The 20,730-nt window shown below is 36.0% G+C and overlaps 1 protein-coding gene across 4 annotated transcripts in view; it reads left to right on the forward strand.

Annotated features, from left to right (window-relative positions):
• SREK1 (splicing regulatory glutamic acid and lysine rich protein 1) overlaps positions 1-19,860 on the forward strand; it is a 49,040-nt gene extending 29,180 nt beyond the window's left edge. For 3 of the 4 annotated variants that reach the window (XM_049649545.1, XM_049649542.1, XM_049649544.1), the window contains 3 exons: positions 3,087-3,182; positions 14,142-14,286; positions 15,355-19,860. In XM_049649545.1, coding sequence (XP_049505502.1) covers positions 3,087-3,182; positions 14,142-14,286; positions 15,355-15,504 — 391 coding nt within the window. In that variant the 3' untranslated portion in view covers positions 15,505-19,860. The remainder of the gene's footprint in view (positions 1-3,086; positions 3,183-14,141; positions 14,287-15,354) is intronic. The other variant, XM_049649543.1, reaches the window with a different exon arrangement.
• The last annotated feature ends 870 nt before the right edge of the window (positions 19,861-20,730 follow it).

The following is a 20,730-nucleotide window of genomic DNA, read 5'->3' on the forward strand; positions in this document are numbered from 1 at the left end:
TTTCTTTCTTTCTTTCTTTCTTTCTTTCTTTCTTTCTTTCTTTCTTTCAAATAGGGAAGAATCGATCTCAGACTTCTATATTTCTTTGGAATGATATGGTAAATTTAATATGCAAAATGATTACTAAAATTGAAATTTTAGTCCTTTTTGTCTTTTTAATTTTTACTGCTCTCTTTTCTTGAGTGAGTGCATGATGTTTAAATTTTGGTTTTCGTTTATCTGTCAATTTTAAGGTTTTGCTTTTTTCTTAGAGATTGTTCCCTCTATTAATAAGTACACTGCCACCAGGTGGCAGCAGGTTGCCATAGTAACAGCTGCAAAAAAGAGGACCTTCCTTGATTCAAGATTATCTAAACCTGTATCCATTACTCCAGAGGATAATACCATAACTGATAAACAGAGGTTCCTAACTTGTGTTAAGCTAGATATTAAAAATACATGTGTTAGCCAGTGTTATGTATACTTTAAATGTGGTTTTGCATAGAAAATAATTGGAGATGAATGTATATTTCCTGTTTTTATTAACTTTAGGCTGTTCTTAATACCAGTCTTTGGTTAGGTAATACAAGATAATTGCAGGCATTTATTGAATGCCTTACCATATACCAGATTTTGTCTCAGCACAGTTTGTCATGACCTACCTTATTTAATCTTCACAGTAAGTCTGTGAAAAGACTGTTACTATCATGGTTTCAAAATATGAAGAAATTGAAGCTTAGGGGAAATTCTCCATCTGCTCTGCACTTTCATATTAGAAGTACAGTAGCTCTTTTCTCTTCTTTTTAGGAGGTTAAGTTTAGTTGAGAGTTCTATAACCAGTACTTGGTACCTGCTTTTAAAAACTGCCTCAGAAGGATGAAGTTGAGAGCAGCAGTCTATGTTCAAATGGGGCTTATAATAGATGGCTGCCATATTTTGGCACACTGGACCTCTAACTGAAGAATAACTTGGCCTCATTTCTGTGGATACCAGTTGAGCCTCACAACTGCCGCTCCACTGCACAGTGATTTTATTGTCACATATTCTGTCGTGTTTATGTGGTCATTTAGTCACTGCCCTTTGTAACACAAATACTGTTTTGATTCCTTTTAAATTCAGTTGCATTTACTTTTTTGTTGACTTTGAAATGTTTAATTTTTTCAGGGGCCATTTTAAGTTGCTTGACATTCAAGAAAGTTCAGATATTCACATTCCTTCTTAAATATATTCTTAACTAGCCACTGGGGCCTGGAGAATAAACGCTGACTGACATCCGTTTCTAAAGGTTCAGAAGTGTGGAATGTTTCATGCTTTCACAAGAGCTTGGCGAAGAGTTACAGTTTGTTAGCTTTTAGCGTTTTTCTGTTTCTCATGTGCTCTGAGTTGTTGAGTACACAGGAAACATTTTAACTGCTCAGAAAAAGAGTGTGCTTGGTATTTTTATTTTCAAGATTGTCCCCTAATCTGCATTTTTTAAAAAAATTTTGATGTTTCAGCAGAAAATATTTATTGACACTGGGTTTGTGTGAGAGACTGTACTTGGTGCTTTACAAGTATTATCCTAAATCCTCATCACAGCACCACAAGGCATGAGTTATTAACTCCGTTTTCCAGTTGGAAAAATTGAGACTCAGATTATGTAATATGACCCTAGTTATGCAGCTGATAAGGTGTGGAACCAAAGTTTCAATCTAAGTCTAACCAACTACAGTTACTCAAACTACAGCTGACTGCTTTTTTCTCAACAAATTGACACTCTAGATTGCTGTCTTTCCAGCCTTAGCTCTCAATGACATCAGGTATTAGTCATTAGATGTCCACCTGTACATAGTGCTTCTTGAGTGAAGACTTAAACTGGTCAGAGTAGAATCATTTTGTGTAAACAAGTAAGATACACTGACATTCTCATGCTGTGAGATAAGTACCTCCCGTACTTGTGCTGAGCTGTTAAGACATGGCATTAACTGAATGGAATATCATTACCTAATTTTCACTTTAGTCAGGACGTGTAATTTTGGGGCGTCATGGAACTAAAATTGGGTAATGGATGAGAGAGCCTTAGGTAGAATTGGAATTGTGTTTCCAAAGGTCTTGAGGTTTTTTTTAAACATCTGTATCTACCATATCTGAGCATTATCTAGTTTTTTTTATATTTTATAATGATAGATGTTGGCAAAATGTTTTATTAGCCTAGAATCTTCTTGCTGAAGTGGTATGGAGGACTTGAATTCTAGGGGATTTGGTTCTTTCACCTATATGGCCTAATAGTCAGGGCTTCTTGTGAGATAGATCGTTAGACATATTAATTGTAATTAGTATGTTCCCCTATCTTATCCCCTGAATTATGGACATCTTGAAATTCATTGTTTCTCATTTGGCCAGGTTTTCAATGAAGTAATTTTGAATATGCATCATTTGCTAACAAGTTAAGCAAAATAGTTTTTAATAATACTAAACAATGTTAATCAAGGTAGTAATTTTTTATTTCATATTTAAACCCCAGGCTTTAACTGTTTTACTTTTGTCCTAGCAACTTGTGCACTCAGTTTTAAATGAATAGAGTAATAAAATGGTAGGAAGTTGGAGGGTAAAACAATTTCTCTGTAAAGGGAATTAATGTAAATACTTTTTTAGAGACATTCTAAATGCTCAGATCTGATAAGTTCACTTTTTACAAGCCAACTTAATCTTTTAGTTCTTGAAAAGGGCCTATTACCTTGTTAAGAAATAATCCACAGTGGGGCAGCGAGGAGCTAGAAGCATGACAGAGGATCTGGATACATAAAAAATGTTTTAGATGCTGAGGAAGAACCTATTTGAGAGAATCAGAAACATCTAATATTCTTTCTATTTAGGAAATTATTGTTCACATAAACCAGATGAAAAGGTCTTCTACCTTTTCTATTATGAAATCTTAGAACGTATTTTCCATGTCTATAAAATTGCTCAGAATTTGACCTGCACTGAAATGAGATAACGTGAGTTTAAACTAACCTTTTAAGAATACTGTTCACTTGAGAGCATTAAGGATTCTTTTGCTTTTGTATATTTGAATTGTCCTGTATTTAAATTGCTATATTTTTAAATGACATATTTTCATCTTTCAGGGAAAGGCGTAGGAGGAGAAGCAGGAGTTCTTCCAGATCACCAAGAACATCAAAAACTGTAAAAAGGAAATCTTCTAGGTCTCCATCCCCTAGGGGGTAGGTTGAAAGCATGTGCTAAATCCAAGGACTGAAGTGGGGGACGAGAAATTTTCTTTTTAATCTATTTTTAAACTTGATTTATTTATTTTTATTTTTTTTAATGTTTTATTTATTTTTGAGAGAGACAGAGTGTGAGTGGGGGAGGGGCAGAGAGAGAGAGAGAGGGAGACACAGAATCCAAAGCAGGCTCCAGGTTCTGAGCTGTCAGCACAGAGCCTGACGTGGGGCTCGAACCCGCGAGCTGTGAGTTCATGACCTGAGCTGAAATTGGACACTCAACTGACTGAGCCACCCAGGTGCCCCTGTTTTTATTTTTTTAAGGCTTATTTATAGAGAAAGAACATTAGCAGGTGGGGGGCAGAGAGAGGGAGAAAGACAACAGGAACAGGGGAGGGCACAGAGGGAGAGAAAGAGAACACAGGCAAGGGAGGGACAGAGAGTGGGGGGGGGGGGCAGAGAGAATCCCAAGCAGACCCCATGTGGGGCTCAAACCCACAAACCTTGATGAGATCATGACCTGAGCTGAAATCAAGAGTCGAATGTTTAACCAACTGAGCCACCCAGGTGCCCCCATTTTTAAACTTTCTATTTTGAATGAGTAATGTTTTATACATTTTCATGTTTCAGAAATCACAACAGTATAAAAAGTTATACATCATTAGGTCTTAACTTCACCTTTGCACTCATCTACTCTCTCCCCATAAGTAATGACTTCACTTTTTTGTATTGTAGATCCTTTCAGTTTTGTGTATAGGTATACAGTATGGAAATAGTTTTTTTCCATATTTCTTTCATAAAAGGTAGTACAAAATACACACTGTCGCTCCCTTGCTTTTTGTTACCCAACTACCTGGAGATCTTTACATATTCATCGGAATGTTGCTTTGTTCTTTTTAACAACTGCGTGGACTCCAACTATGTGGCAGTAATGTGGTTTTATTTAACCATCCTGTGGTAGAATGGGTTTTCTTAATTTTCCTATTGTAAATGATACAGTACTGTAATGAATAGCTTTGAACTTACTTTGTCCTGTGCAGGTGCATGGGAAAATTCCAGAAGTGGTATTATTGTGTCCGAGATGAGGCATGTTTGATTTTGAGGAGCATTTCTGTACTGCCTTCCAAAAGGATTGGCAGCAGTTTGCACTTTAACCGGCTGTGTATGAGAGTACCTGTTTTCCTATAGCTACAACATACTATATTATTAAAGTTGTGGATTTTTGTCTGGCAGATAGATGAGAAACGGTACCAGTATCTAGTAATTCTAGTTGCATGTCTTTTAAGAGTGAAGGTGACCATGTCTTTATATATTTGAAGGCCATTTTTATTTCCTGTGAGTTGTTTGTGTACGTAGGCCGTTTTTCTATGGGATCTGGTTTTTGTTTGTTTTCAAAATTTTCTTATTTCCAGAGCTGTTTTTTGTGTTCTTTTTTTTTCTTCTTTTTTTTTTTAGCTCTACCCCCATTGTGAGGCTTCAACTCCTGGCCCCTGAGATCAAGGGATGCTCTTCTGACTGAGCCAGCCAGGTGCCCCTGTATTAGGGAGATTATTCCTTAGTAATTTGATACCAGGTCTCATTCCTAGTTTGTCATTTGTTATCAGAAATTACTTACGAGACTTGATTATACAAGTTCTTGATTTTTTTTTAAGTTTATTTTGATAGAGCGTGTGAGCATGAGTGGAGGAGGGGAAGAGAGAGAGGGAGACCAGAGAGAATTCCAAACAGGTTCCGCGCTCAGCACAGAGCCTGACTCGGGGCTCAAACTCCGTAACTATGAGATCTTGACCTGAGCCAGAATCAGGAGTCGGATGTGTAATTGACTGAGCCACCCAAGTGCTTAAAGTTTTTGGTTTTTATATGATTTCTCAAGTTTTTTCTTTTTTTTCTATTTTTAAAAAATGTTTATTTATTTTTGAGGGGGGGGGAAGGAGGGAGGGAGGGAGGGAGAAAGAGGTTTGAAGCAGGCTCCATGCTGACAGCAGAGAGCCTGATGTGGGGCTTGAACTCACAAGCTGCGAGATCATAACCTGAGCTGAGGTTGGACGCTTAACTGACTGAGCCACCCAGGCGCTCCCCCCACTGCCCCGCCCCAACCTTTTTTTAAAGTAAACTCTGTACCTAGCGTGGGGCTCAAAACTCAAAACCCGGAGATTGAGAGTTGCATGTTTTACTCACTGAGCCAGACAGTGCCCCTCAAGTGTTTGCTTTTATGACTTCTGGATTTTGAGTTATAAAGTTAGAAAGGTCTTTTCTAGAGAATCCCCGCCCCCAATTGTTCCTTTTCATACTTTATGGTTTTAGTTTTTGCATTCAGGTAAGGTTTCCTATTGATCAATACCATTTCTTAAAAACTCAGCTTTTCTTTTTTTTTTCTTTGTTTTTTTAATGTTTGTTTATCTTGAGAGAAAGTGTGCATGTGTGTGAGCTGGGGGAAGGACAGAGGGGGGAGAGAGAATCCCAAGCAGGCTCCATGCTGTCAGCACTGAGCCCGATGTGTAGCTTGATCTCAACACAGGACTCGGCTGGATCTCATGAACCGTGAGGTCATAACCTGAATGGAAATCAAGAGTTGGATGCTAAACTGGCTGAGCCTACCAGGTGCTCCAAAAACTTAAATTTTCCAACACTAATTTGATATGTTGCCTTTTCAGGTACTGAGTGTTTCTATTTGTGTTTGGGTCTGTTTCTGGACCTTCTCTGGAGTGGTTTGATGATTCATGCCAGTGCCCCATGATTTTTATTATTCGGTTTGTGTAATATTTTTTTAACATTTAGTAGGGTCGATTCTCCTCCACACTTCTGCTGTTTTTTTGAGCTTTCTTGACCATTCTTGTGTGTTTTTCCATTTGAACATAAGAGTCAGTTGTTGAGGTTCTAAAAGTAAACTCTGGTGATGATGTGAATTATAGTTGCATTAAATTTCTTTCTTTCTTCCTTCCTTCCTTCCTGCCTTCCTGCCTTCCTGCCTTCCTGCCTTCCTGCCTTCCTGCCTTCTTTTCTTTTCTTTTCTTTTCTTTTCTTTTCTTTTCTTTTCTTTCTCATATTTGTTACTTTTTTCTTCCCAGTTACTTAAATTCAATTTAGTTAACACATAGTGTATTGGTTTCAGGAATAGAATTTAGTGATTCATTACTTACATACCATGCTCAGTGCTCATCACAAGTGCCCTCCTTATGCCTATCATCCATTTAGCCCATCCCCCACCCACCTTGCTTATCAACCCTCAGTTTGTTTTCTGTCTTTAAAAGAGTCTCTCTTGGGGCGCCTGGGTGGCTCAGTCGGTTAGGCGTCCAACTTCGGCTCAGGTCATGATCTCACGGTCCGCGAGTTTGAGCCCTGCGTCGGGCTCTGTGCTGACAGCTCAGAGCCTGGAGCCCGTTTCAGATTCTGTGTCTCCCTCTCTCTCTGCCCCTCCCCTGTTCATGCTCCGTCTCTCTCTGTCTCAAAAATAAATAAACGTTAAAAAAAAAAAAAAAGAGTCTCTTATGGGGGTGCCTAGGTGGCTCAATTGGTCAAGCATCCAACTTTAGCTCAGGTCATGATCTCATGGTTCATGAGTTTGAGTCCCACATTATACTCTATACTGACTGTGGAATGTGCTTGGGATTCTCACTCTACCCTTTCTCTTTGCCCCTCCCTCACACTCACACTCTCTCTCTCTCTCTCTCTCTCTCTCTCTCCAAATAAACAAATAAACTTAAAAAAAAAAAGTTAAAATTTAATCATTAAAAAAAGTCTCCTGGTTTGCCTCCCTTTGTATTATTATTTTTCCATCCTTCCCCCATGTTCATCTTTTTGTTTCTTAGATTCTACATATGACTGAAATCATATGGTACTTGTCTTTCTCTGACTTATTTCGCTTCGTGTAATACACTCTAGTTCACTACGTCCACGTCATTGCAAGTGGCAAGATTTTATTCTTTTTGATCGCTGATTGTATATATATGCCACATCTTTATCCATTTATCAGTCGATGGACGTTTGGACTCTTTCCATAATTTGGCTGTTGTTGGTAATGCTGCTGTAAACATTGGGGTGCATGTGCTCATTTGAAACAACATTTTTGTATCCTTTGGGTAAGTAAATACCTAGTAGTCCAATTGCTTGGTCACAGGGTAGTTTATTTTTAACTTTGTGAAGAACTTCCATACTATCTGAGTAGCTGCACCAGTTTGCATTCCCACCAGCAGTGTAAGAGGGTTACCCTTTCTGCACATCCTTGCCAATATCTGTTGTGTCCTGAGTTGTTAATTTTAGCCATTCTGACAGATGTGAGGTGGTGTCTCATTATGGTTTTGATCTAAATTTCCCTGGTGATAAGTGATGTTCAGCATTTTTTTCATGTGTCTGTTAGGCATTTGTATGTCTTCTTTGGAGAATCTTCTTTGATAAGGTATCAGTTCTTTATAGATTTTGGATACTAGCCCTTTATTTAATATGTCATTTGCAAATATCTTCTCCCATTTTGTCAGTTACCTCTTAGTTTTGTTGATGGTTTTCTTCGCTATGCAGAAGCTTTTTATTTGATGAGGTCAATCATCAAAAGTCAGCACTGAGCCCGATGTGTAGCTTGATCTCAACACAGGACTGGGCTGGATCTCATGAACCGTGAGGTCATAACCTGAGTGGAAATCAGAAGTTAGATGCCTAACCCACTGAACCAATTGTTCATTTTTGCTTCTGTTTCCTTTGTCTCTGGAGACATGTTAAGTAACACCTTGCTACAGCCGAGGTCAGAGAGGTTTGCTTCCTGTGTTCTCTTCTAGGATTTTGTTCCTGTGTTACATTTAGGTCTTGGGTCCATTTTGAATTTATTTTTGTGTGTGGTGTAAGAAAGTGGTCTAGGTTCATTCTTCTGCTTGTTGCTGTCCAGTTTTCCCAGCACCATTTGTTAAAGAGCTTCTTTTTTTTTCCATCAGATATTTTTTCCTGCTTTGTTGAAGATTAGTTGACCATATAGTTTTGGGTCCATTTGTGGGTTCTTTATCTTGTTCCATTGATCTGTATGTCTCTTTTTATGCGAGTACCATACTGTCCTGATAATTACAGCTTTGTAATACAAGTTGTGGTCTGGAATTGTGGTGCCTCCTGCTTTGTTTTTCCTTTTCTTTCTTTCTTTTTTTAAAAAAAAATTTTAATGTTTATTTATTTTTGAGAGCGGGAGAGAGCACTAGCCGGGAAGGGACAGAGAGAGACGGCTCCAAAGCAGGCTCTGCTGTCAGCACAGAACCTGATGTGGGGCTTGAACTCATGCACTGTGAGATCATGACCTGAGCGGAAGTCAGATGCCTAACCCACTGAACCACCCAGACGCCTCTTTTTTTTCTTTTTCTTTTTAAAAAAGTTTGTTTGTTTATTTATTTATTGAAAGAGAGAATCTCAAGTAGGCTCCATGCTGTCAGCACCGAGCCCAGTATGGGGCTCGATCACCACCTGAACCAAAACTAAGAGTCAGAAGCTTAACTGCCTGAGCCACCCAGGCACCCCTTGCTTTTCTTTTTCAATATTACTTTGGCTGTTTAGGGTCTTACCAGGTTTCATACAAATTTTAGAATTATTTGTTCTAGCTCTGTGAAAAATGCTGGCGTTATTTTGATAGGGATTGCATTGAATGTGTAGATTGGTTTGGGTAATACAGATATTTTAACAGTATTTGCTCTTCCAATCCAATCCATGAGCATGGAGTATTTTTCCACTCCTTTGTGTCGTCTTCATCTTTTTTCATAAGTGTTCTGTAGTTTTTAGAGTACAGATCTTTGACTTCTTTGGTTAGGTTTATTCCTAGGTATCTTAAGGTTTTTGGTGCAGTCGTAAATGTCATCTACTCCTTGATTTCTCTTTCTCTTGCTTCATTATTGGTGTATAGAAATGCAGCATTTCTGTTTGTTGATTTTATATCCCGCGACATTGCTGAATTCGTGTTTTGGCAGAGTCTTTCTGGTTTTCTACATAGCGTATCATGTTGTCTGTCAAGAGTGAAAGTTTGACTTCCTCCTTGCTGATGTGGATGCATTTTATTTCTTTTTGTTGTCTGATTGCTGAGGCTAGGACTTCAAGTACTATGTTGAACAACAGTGGTGAGAGTGGACATCCCTGTGTATTCCTGACCTTAGGGGAAAAGCACTTAGTTTTCCCCATTGAGGATGGTATTAGCTGTGGGTCTATATGACTTTTGTGATGTTGAGGTATGTTCCTTCTATCTCTACTTTCTTGAGGGTTTTTATCAGGAAAGAATGCTGTATTTTGTTAAATACTTTTTTTTGTATATTTTGAGATGATTGTATGGTCCTTATCCTTTTATTTATGTGGTGTATCACATTGATTGATTTGTGGATATTAAACCACCACTGCAGCCCAGGAATAAATCCCACTTGATTGTGGTGAATAATTCTCTTAATGTATTGTTGGATTCAATTTGGTAGTATCTTTTTGAGAATTTTTGCATCGATGTTCATCAGGGATATTGCTCTAATTCTCCTTTTTAGTGGGCAACAGTTGGATTAACTTTATTAACTTAGAAGAAATTTATAGATTTATTAATAAATAAAGCCTTACCATGGTGAGTCTATCCAGGAACATGGTATATATTTCTACTTATTTAAATCCTTTTTTTTTTTTTTTAATTTTTTAAATTTTATTTATTTATTTATTTATTTATTTTTTAATTTTTTTTTTCTTAAATTTTATTTTTAAGATAGAGCAAGCAGGGGAAGGGCAGAAAGAGAGGAGGACAGAGGATCCAAAGCAGGTTAGGTGCTCACAGCACAGAACCTGATGCGGGGCTTGAACTCCGGAACCGAACCATGAGATCATGACCTCATCTGATGTCGGACGCTTACCTGACTGAGCCACCCAGGCGACACTAAATCGTCCTTAGTATTTTTTAGGAGTGCTTCAGTGTTCGTGTCATACAGATTTTATGCACCTTCTGTGTTAATGAGGTCTTTTGTTGTTAATGAGGTCTTTTCTTTCATTATGTTCTCTAATTGGATGTTTTGTGCAAATGAAGGTTATTGATTTCTGTATATTTATTTTTCATCCCATCACCTTAATAATTGGTCAGAGTTTTTCAGTTGGTTTTCTGTGGTTTTCTTGGTATGGAACAGAGAAATTGACAAACTTTGCCAGAGTGTGAAGAGGGGCATGTTTCTCAGCAGGTGTCTTGTGTTTATTTGCTTGTGGGTTATTGTTTTTAGGTGAGAATAATGGAAAGCATAGGATACTATAGTTGTGGGTCATATAAATGTATTTTTAATACTTTGCTCATATAAATTAAAACTTTACTATTATGAACTCAAATAAGACAAAAAGATGGGTTCACAAAGTCATTCCCTCCTCATTTCTTCTACCTTGCGTCCTATCCACCTTCTGTAAGTGATCCATTGTTTTTATCCTTGTGTTTCTTTTGCAAAATTAAGTAGATCTATCTTAGGATTTCTCCTTCAGAATAGACAGCATATACAATATATATATACTGTGTGTGAGTGTGACTGTATGTAGCCCCACTTAAACTTTGGGTGTGTGTTTTTTTTAATTGAGAAATAACCCAAATATCATAAAATTCACTTGTTTAAATGTGCAATTCATTGGTTTTTAGTTAGGTTCACAGTAGTGTCCATGACTAGTCTGACTTACTGTGTCTGTGGATTTGCCAGGTCTGGACATTTCATATATGGACTCATGCAGTACATGTAGTGTTTTGTTTCTGGCTTCTTTGACTAAATGTAATGTTTTCAAGGTTCATGTTTTACCTTGTATCAATACTTCTTTCCATATGTGAGCAATATTCCATTGTGTGGATGAAGCTGTGTTTTATTTATCCATTCTTTAGTTGATGAACTTCTTCGTATTGTTTCTGTGTTTTAGCTGTTAAGAGTAGCTGCTATGGGGGCGCCTGGGTGGCCCAGTCGGTTGAGTGTCTGACTTCAGCTCAGGTCATGATTTCGCAGTTTGTGAGTTCAAGCCCTGCGTCGGGCTCTGTGCTGACAGCTCAGAGTCTGGAGCCTGCTTCAGATTCAATGTCTCCTCCTCTTTGCCCCTCCCATGCTCATTCTCTGTCTCTCAATAATAAACGTTAAGAAAAAAAAAAAAAAGCTGCTATGAACATTCATGTACAAGTTTTTGTGTGGATATATGGTTGCATTTCTCTGGGATACCTGTCTGGGAGCGGTAATTGCTGAATCCTGTGGTACTCTCTCATTATCTTGTTGAGTAACTGCCAGACTGTTTTCACACATTTACCTTCCCAACAGCGATGTGCAAGGGCTCCAGTTTCTCCACGTATTCACCAACACTTGTTATTGTCTGCTTCTGATTATAGTCATTCTACAAGAGTGTAGTAGCATCTCATTGTGGTTTTGATTTGCATTTTTCTAATGAATGGTGATGTTGAGCATCTTCTTGTGTGCTTAATTGACCATCTCTACCTTTGGAGACCTGTCTTTGCAAGCTTTTTGCCCATTTCATATTGGGTTATTTGTATTATTTATTTATTTTTTTTAGTGTTTTATTTATTTTTGAGAGAGAGAGACAATGTGAGTGGGAGAGTGCCAGAGAGAGAGAGAGAGAGAGACACAGAATCCGAAGCAGGCTCCAGGCTCTAATTGTAGTTCTTTAAATTCATTTCTCCTATACCAGATAAATGATTTGCAAATATTTCCCCTATTTTGTGGGTTGTCTTTTCACATGCCTAAAGTTTGTAATTTTGATGAAGACAGATTTATCTATTTTTTCCTTTTGTTGTCTTTGCTTCTGGTGTCATGTCCAAGCAATCACTGCCAAATCCAGTGTCATGAAGATTTTCTCCTATGTTTTCATCCAAGAGTTTTATGGTTTTAGCATCTACATATAAGTGTTTGATCCAAGCTTTTTGAATCAAAAAAACTTTGACTCAGGTTTTTAATATAGTATAAGATAATGGTCCATCCTCGTTCTTAATGCAGGAGGATATCCATATCCAGTTTTCCCAGTACCATTTGTTGAAAAGATTGTCCTTTCCCCATTAAATGGGTTTGGCATCTATGTCAGAAATCATTTGAGCCGTATATGTGGAAGTTTATTTCTGGAGTTTCTGCTGTATTCCATGGGTTTATTTTCAGTCCTTATGTAATACTACACTGCTTTGGTTACTGTACCTTTTGTGTAGTAGGTTTTGAAGTTCGGAAAAGCTTTGACCTTTGTTCTTTTTAAGATCGTTTTGTTGATTTGATGTCCTTTAAGATAGTACATGAATTTTAGGATGGGTTTTTCTATTTCTGGTAACAACAGCAATGGGATTTTGATAGGGGTTGCATTGAATCTGTAGGTGGCTTTGGACACTGTTGTCATCTTAACAGTATTTAAATCTTCCAGTCCATAAACATGGATATTTATTTATTTGTCTTCATTTCTTTCAGCACATTTTTTGCCTTCTTGGTTCAATTTATTCCTAAGAATTTTATGCAGTTTGATGTGGTTGTTCCTTTGACATTTAAGAATTATGTAGAAGGATATACTATGTGGAGTTGCACACATATATTTTATTGTACCTGAAGTTTTAGTTATGGTTAAAAATCTTTCTTTTTGGGGCCCCTGGGTGGCTCAGTCGGTTGAGTGTCCAGCTTCGGCTCAGGTCATGATCTCACAGTTTGTGAGTTCGAGCCCCGTGTCGGGCTCTGAGCTGACAGCTCAGAGCCTGGAGCCTGTTTCGGATTCTGTGTCTCCCTCTGTCTCTGCTCCTCCCCCACTCGTGCTCTGTCTCTCTCTCTCTCTCTCTCAAAAATAAATAAAACATTAAAAAAAAAAAATCTTTACCCAGTTAGTAAAGAAGTTCACCCATGTTTTCTTCTAGCAGCTGCATTTTATTTTAAAAATTTAGGTCTCTGATCCATTTGGACTTATTTATATATTATGGAATGAGATAGGAGATGTAGATCCAGTTTTAGCACTTACCAGATAATAATCCAATTGTCTCCAAACCTTTTACTGACAAAAGATCATCTTTTCTTCAATGATTTGAGATGCCACCCTTGTTAAACTAAATTTTCGTATGTATTTAGATCTATTTGCTAAGTATCTTTGTTTTCCTGGTCTTTGTCGTTATTTTTATTTATTTATTTTTTAAAGTTTATTTATTTATTTCAAGGGAGAGAGGGGGGCACAGGGGGCGGGGGGAGAGAATCCCAAGCAGGCTCTGCACTGCCAGCACAGAACCCGATGCAGGGCTTGAACTCATAAACTGTAAAGTCATGACCTGAGCCGAAATCAAGAGTCAGGCACTCAGCCAACTGAGCCACCCAGGCGCCCCCTGTTTGTCTTTATTTTTAAACTATTCATAGTTAGGAGAAAAAAGCTTAGAGTTCCCTATTAAGGTTGATATTTTAAAGTAGAAGGTATTATACCTCTGCTCTGAGTTTTTTTTTTTTCTCTCTAATTCTAAAGGTATATTATTTTTATACATGGAACTTGTTCCTTTAGTCTTCTTTTAACTTTCATCTTGAATCGGTGGGTGTCCTTTTAATGGTGAATGATGAGGGCAGTGCACAGTAGGTTGTTTGAAGTCTGAAGTTTTGCTAGTAGTCATTCAACCCTCCATGGGAGCTACCTCTAATTCTTTATCCTTTTCATTCCTGTCTGTTGATTCATTTTTTTTGCTTTGAAAAAGTAGGTAAAAAAACCACTATATTTTGTTTTATTTTAATCTCATTACGGCAGATAAATTAATCTTGAACTAAGAAATTGAAAAAACTAAATTGTGTTTTATGTGAACACATGGTGGCCTCTGTGTATCTTTAAAAAGCTAATTGGGGTATGGGGTGGAGTAGGTGGGGTTATAACATCCGTTTGTATTACTTGGTCAAACCAGGTTACTGATACGCTTATTTACAACGTATTAGTGTTAGATAAGGCTGTTTTGTCAACAGCATGGTAGGTCTTTAATTTCTTATTCACTGGCATATATTCTCAATATTCTTATAGCAGAAATAAGAAGGATAAAAAGAGAGAAAAAGAAAGGGACCACATCAGTGAAAGAAGAGAGAGAGAACGTTCAACCTCTACAAGAAAGAGTTCTAATGACCGAGATGGAAAGGAAAAGTTGGAGAAGAATAATACTTCACTTAAAGTAAGGAACAGTCATTCAGTGTTTAGGCTTTGAATAATTAATAATTGATACTGTTATTTTTATACAGAACTAGTTTCAGGCCAAAAACTTCTTGAGAGCTATAGTATCTTGTATGTTTTTGGTATTCTTTAATGTTCAATTGATAACTTTTTTAAGCTGAAGTTTTGAAGGGATGAGGTACGAGCTAACTGAAACTCAGACAAATGCATTCCTTATTTTAGAGAGTCCTAGACTGGCATACAAAAGACTGTCTATAGGTAACGTAGATTTGATTTTTTATATAAGGTTTCTGATTGGGGCCATTTTCCTCAGAATATATCTGTTTCCTGTGAAATACATTTGTTTCAGCAAATTTGACAAAACTTTTTTCATCATTGGTTTTATAATGTATACTGAAATTAGGTTTGTTGAATTAGAATAATCAATGGAAAAGCAAATTCTACCAAGTTGGTTTTTTTGGATAAATATTTAACTACTTGTGAATTACATTAATTCTTTTGTTATACCAGTAAGTGTATTTGTATTTGGAAATGAATTATGAGCTCTGGAGCTTTCATGTTCTGGTTTTATTTACGCTTATATTCATAGAGATTTAGTATCATTGTCAAAAATATTGATACCGTCTCTTGAGCATCACCGTGTGTCAGGCACTGTTCCACATGTTCTCACGTAATTCTCCTTTAACTAAGGGCAGAATTGGACTGTTCTTAAGCAGTCTTTGCTAGGATGAATTGTGATTTCCTTTTCTACAGTCTCTGAATTTTGCTTCTTTGGTATGCAGATTACAAATCTATCCTGGCATCTTTGGCACCTATTTAACTCTTTCAACAGATCTGTCCCACTTTTTCAATTAAGTAACATTTTTTGAACACTTAAACTTTCTCAACTATTTTATTCTAATTTACAATTTCCAGAGGACATATTGATACATGTTTGTGTATCTTATTTATCTGAAAAGATAATGGGAGAAAATACTGTTTTATTAAGCTCACTGAAGTACATATACTTTAGCCATAACCAGATGTAATAGCAGACAATATTAAGTGTACAACTTAATATTCATTGTAGGAGAAGGAACACAATAAAGAACCAGATTCAAGTGTGGGCAAAGAAGTAGATGACAAGGATGCACCAAGGACTGAGGAAAACAAAGTCCAGCAAAATGGGAATTGTCAGCCAAATGAAGAAAACCTCTCTACCAAAACAGAAGCAGTGTAGGACTGACAGATGCACCTCTAAACACACGCTGGAATAAAATCCAAAGCTATTAATTCTTCCAACAAGATGTTATACAGTGAAGAAATCCAGTTGAGTATGAAGATATGAACTAACAGCTTTTCTAGTTGTTAGGTGACTTTGTGGCCATCTTGTTACTGAGTAAGAAAATAAAGCATGGACATCGTGAAAATAACAGGTGTTACCCAAACTCCTCATCTTCTAGAATTTGTGCATTTCCATGGTGGCTGACACACTTGTCATGTGGTTTGTTAGTGTTTGCCAAGAACCATTGCAAATAAATGGGACGTCAAAGATCCAAATTTGTACTGTCCACAGAGACTGGAGATAAGCATTGGAGGCTCTTTTAAAAAATGGTTGTTACTGAATTTTGTATTGTTTTACTTTTTTTTTTTTTTTTTTAATTTCAGTATATACAGATTTGATGATGTGCTTGAAATCGGTGCAAATATATACACACCCTTGTAAGTGCAGAGTATGTAAGAAGTTTTAACATTTACTTCACAGGATTTACGGTGGTTGTGTTAAATTCTCACTATTGTGTTTTCTTTTGCTCACTGTTTAGGACAACAGTTTTTTGTTAAAATAGTTTTACAGACTAAAATTGCTTAAATAAGTGGATTAACAAACAACTGACAATGCATGCTACTGTTCTCTTTCAAAAGGAAGAGCAACTGTATTGAATACTAATAATAATGGATTAGTATTCAGCGTTTAGAATCATTGGGTCTCCTCACAAAGTAAGCATTTCCTTTTGAACTTTTGTTGACATTTCCAAGCTTATTATGAATAATATTGCAGTGTGTGTTGTCAGCTGTAGGTGGCAAAGGTGCCATTATAAAAAGAAAACTGGGTTTTCAAAACGGGCTATGGGAGCACAAGCTGAAGCTTTAGTGCCTTCTACAATGTGGTATACTGTTTTCTAGAATTTTATATGTGCTAGTCATTCTCAATTCATACGGAACTTAGATGGATATTTCATTCACTCCCATAGAGAAAGTGTCCAAAATAGTGTGTCAGAGAAGAGCTTCTTACATAGCTCACCTAACATGAGGGAAGTCCTGCTTTTAAGAATGACTTCAGAGCTTAAAACAACAATGCAGTTTTGGGACCATCAGTTTTATACTGTGATAATTGAATATGAAGCATGTTCTTACTTTACTTAAATCAGAGCGAACACTTTCGTTGTCTCCATTGGATGGCCTTAATTATTACCTCTTAATCATCTTCTCGTAAGTGATGTGCAGAAATTATATGTAAAAGAGAACACGTGAGATTATTTGTTTTAAGGATATGTTTACTTGAGTTTAAAATATAGGTCATCCGTTACTCTTAGGCTCACTTTTTGCAGGAAGTATGCAAGTAGTAAAATGACAACATTGCTAATATTTTCCCCAAAGCCATAACTCATAATTTCAGAAATCTTTTCATTATTGTTATATTCCCCCAAAAGTTATACCTTTCAATTAGCATGTTATTAAAAAAAATCAAGTATAATTATTTTAATGCAATCTAATACAATCAAATTACTCCGTTGCCTTACCTCATGGGAAGAGTTACTTATAGATTTAAAAAGCTGAGTAGCACATCAGTTACTTGGTTTCAACTTGAGTTTTCTTTTAATGTTCATACTATTGAAACTTAAGTATTTGATAGAAAATGGAAAGAATTGCCCTTATTGCAAGTAATGAAGCCTGGTTTGATTATGAAGCTGCTTAATTACTCTTCATGTGTTCAGAATTACTGTGTTTTTTTTTCCTTTTTGTCACCGTGTACATTAAAATTTTTGAAAATGCTTTACTATGTAAAGTATAGATGGTCATTTTAATCGTTCAACCACATACGGTTGGCTGGTAAACAGCTTATTCTGATACAAGAATGCTTGGGTGCATATGGAAAGATTGTGAGTGTGTGTCCTGCATCAACAGCTGTCTTATTTATAATATGTAGTAGAATAGAGCAAATGTTTGAATCTTTGTTATTTTTAGTACCATTTCTCTAATAAAGCTAAGTATTTTAGAGGAGAGTATTTGTTTATGCATTTCGAAACAGCATCTTAGTTTATCATGTCTGTCTTGTTTTAGTTGGCATAGAAATTGTTTCAACGTGGAGAAAACATGTTTGTGTGGTGTTTTGAGTTATTTCTTGTACTCTGGACTCAATGTTTCCTTTGTTGGCAGTTAATATAATTAGGTTCCTGCTACTAATTATTTTTCTTGCTGATGATATTCAGTTAAAATAATACTTCTTTTGAAAGACACTGATTTGTAAAAGGAGGACATGAATAGGAATATAGGAGATCCAGAGAGAATGAAACATGTTCTTAAATGTGTTTATGGTAGCAAAGTTTTCTAGGGTCTGGAGGTATTGGAGTGAGTGTGTGTGAGAGAGAGAGATTGAGAGAGAGGGAGAGGGAGAGAGGGATAGGTTTTCTTTTCTTTGTTCACTTATAGGAGCCTGGTAGGTTTCCATTTATTTGTTACTTTCTTTCAAGGTATTTTGTTTTTTCTTTAAGACTATTCTTTTTCATCCCAGGTAGATGTCAGGAAAACTTGAGGTAAGGCCAAGAAGACAGTAATTTTATACTTGATCCCTTTTTTAATTACGTTTTTTTTTTAGCTTGATTATACAGAGAGTACATTCTGTTCCTTAATTGTGGTTGCTATTTATCATTCTAGACAAATTCTGTTGATCCTCCTGTTTCTTTTCGCAGTGCATGATGAATTATTTATATTAAGGTGGACCTTTATAATAAGGTGACCAGTTTTATGTGTGAAAACAAGTATAAATCCTTCTGCAGTTGCCTCTGTATTATTTCTCCATCTAGTCTAATTTATAATTGCAAACACTAGTCAACTTGTGATTTTGTTTAGAATTCTTACGTTCAATAGTTTCAATCTATGCCATGTTGATCTTCAGAAGTGTCAGAGGCTTAAATTTTGACATGCTTAAAAGAAAAATTCAAGTTTAGAATCCTTTCTTGTCAAGAAAGTAACTTCATTTGTGATACTATTTGCAGGACCTCATTCATTGCTATATATATGTTGCTATCTTTATCTTAAAACTTTAAAAAGTCTTTAAATCAGCCCTGAAGATACTATTTAATTTTAAGAATTACAATATGTAGTAATAGGCCCTTAATCATTTAAAAAAATCTATTAGAAGTAATATGATTTGATAAAATCATATTTTTATGATTAGTCTTTTTAGTGGTTGACTTAGCTATTAGTATGAATCCTTTTGGAAGGATGCATTAAATAACATTTCAGTGCATTATTTCTTACATTTTCACTAAAAGATAGTATCTGATTTTAACGGACTGGGTTATGAAGTAGAGCCGTGTCCACAAAGTATGTTCCTTATATGTTTAACTATTTTTTCTTTTCACTACCTACATACTTAGTATCCTCACGTTTATTTAGGTAGTGTAATAATTCATTTAAAATGGTTTATTTTCCAATTTCAAAAGTTAGGGCTCTTAAAAGGGCTAAATTAGATTTCTGGAAGCAGTAGCAAGTATAGTGTAATATAAAGTCTTCTAAAATAAAATTGACTTCCTTACCTAATTTTGGGTCTGTGGGTGAGTTTTTCTTAAATACGCTCTTATTGGTGATTTTGCCTGAAGATTGATACCTTATTTTAAAAACAAAAGCTAAAGCTATTGATGGTTTTTTGGTCCATATTCAGTTAGGTTGGTAGTAAGTAATAATTACATTTCTTTCCATTCTATTTTAAGGTATTTTTGTATTTCCTAGCAAGTAATTTATCATAATAATTAGTTTATATCTAAGATAACATTTCTTGATATATTGTTTTTAAACACAGGGTTTTAGTTTGTTTCCTGATTTTTAAATTAACTTTGTATGTAGCTAACATTTTAATTTTGAAAATTGCCAACTTGTGGGAAACTTCACATATTTTACTGCTAAAATTTATTTCCCTGGGATTGGAATGGAATAGTAGTTCTCTCCATTCTTAACTTTCTTTTGCTAGATAATTTCTTGACTCTATGTGCAAGTTCAAATTTATGAAAATCATGCTGAAAGAATTAGAATTGAAGAGATGGAGTTCCATCAACTTGAGGCAGCGTGGAGGGCAACAAATGGTTGGGGGGGCAATCTGCAGAACTCCCTGATTTCCACAGAAGATTACATCTGGGTGTATTGTGTCGTTGTATAGGTAGTTCAGTTTAATAGTTAAATATTCTTCTTCTTAATCTTACAATAGTCTTCTTTACATGATGCTATGGGTTATCAAGGGAAGAGTTTAACATGTAAACATAAGATGCTGCATAGGTCGTGTATATTTATGTGAGTAGGGCTACTTCTAAGTGGTACTAGTAAAGATTTATCAAATGATGCTGCTATTGTGTTGCTATATTTTTAATAAAATGAAAATCTTAAAATCTCACCACTGTTGAGTAGTAATTTCACTTATTTCTGAGACATTTATTTACCTATTTATGACTTATTTTTTATAACTGAAAGGTGGTAATGGGCTCTTCTAGGGGTGTGTCGTATCTTTCTGGTTTTGGTTTATAAGTGTTGTGCTAGCCCAACAGGATGATGTGGAAAATGTTCCCTCATCTTCAGTTCTCTGAAGGACTTTGTATCAAATTGTCATTACTTCTTCCATAAATGTTAGGTAGAATTTCACAATAAAGCTAACCTGAGTCTGGAATTTCCTTCTCACATTACAAATCAATTTGAAAAGTAGATTTAGGATTATTTATGTTTTTTCTTCTTCTTCTTCTTAAGCTTTGGTGTTTGTGCATCTTCAAAGGAATTTGTTGTCCAGTCTATTCCAAGTCTGTTCTAATTTGTCAAGTCTATTGGCATAAAGTTCATGGAATCTCATTCCTAATATTGTTAATATGTTTTTTTTTTAAATCTGTTTATTGATTTAAAATAAGTCAGATTTTGCTTTCATCAGATTTCCTCTGTTGTTTTTCTGCTTTTTATTTCACTGATTTCTGCTCTTTGTTATTTCTTCTGCTTATTTCAGAATTTATGTATTTCTTCTGCTTATTTCAGAATTATTTATTTATTTATTGCTCTTTCCTAAGTTTAAGTTTTTTTAAGTTTTTTTTTTTTTTTAAGAGAGAGCATGAGCAGGGGAGGGGCAGAGAGAGAGAGAGAGAGAGCGAGAGAGGAGACAGAATCTAAAGCAGGCTCCAGGCTCTGAGCTGTCAGCACAGAGCCCAACACG

The sequence above is a fragment of the Panthera uncia genome (genome assembly GCF_023721935.1).
Source record: "Panthera uncia isolate 11264 chromosome A1 unlocalized genomic scaffold, Puncia_PCG_1.0 HiC_scaffold_17, whole genome shotgun sequence".
Classification (NCBI taxonomy): Eukaryota; Metazoa; Chordata; class Mammalia; order Carnivora; family Felidae; genus Panthera; species Panthera uncia.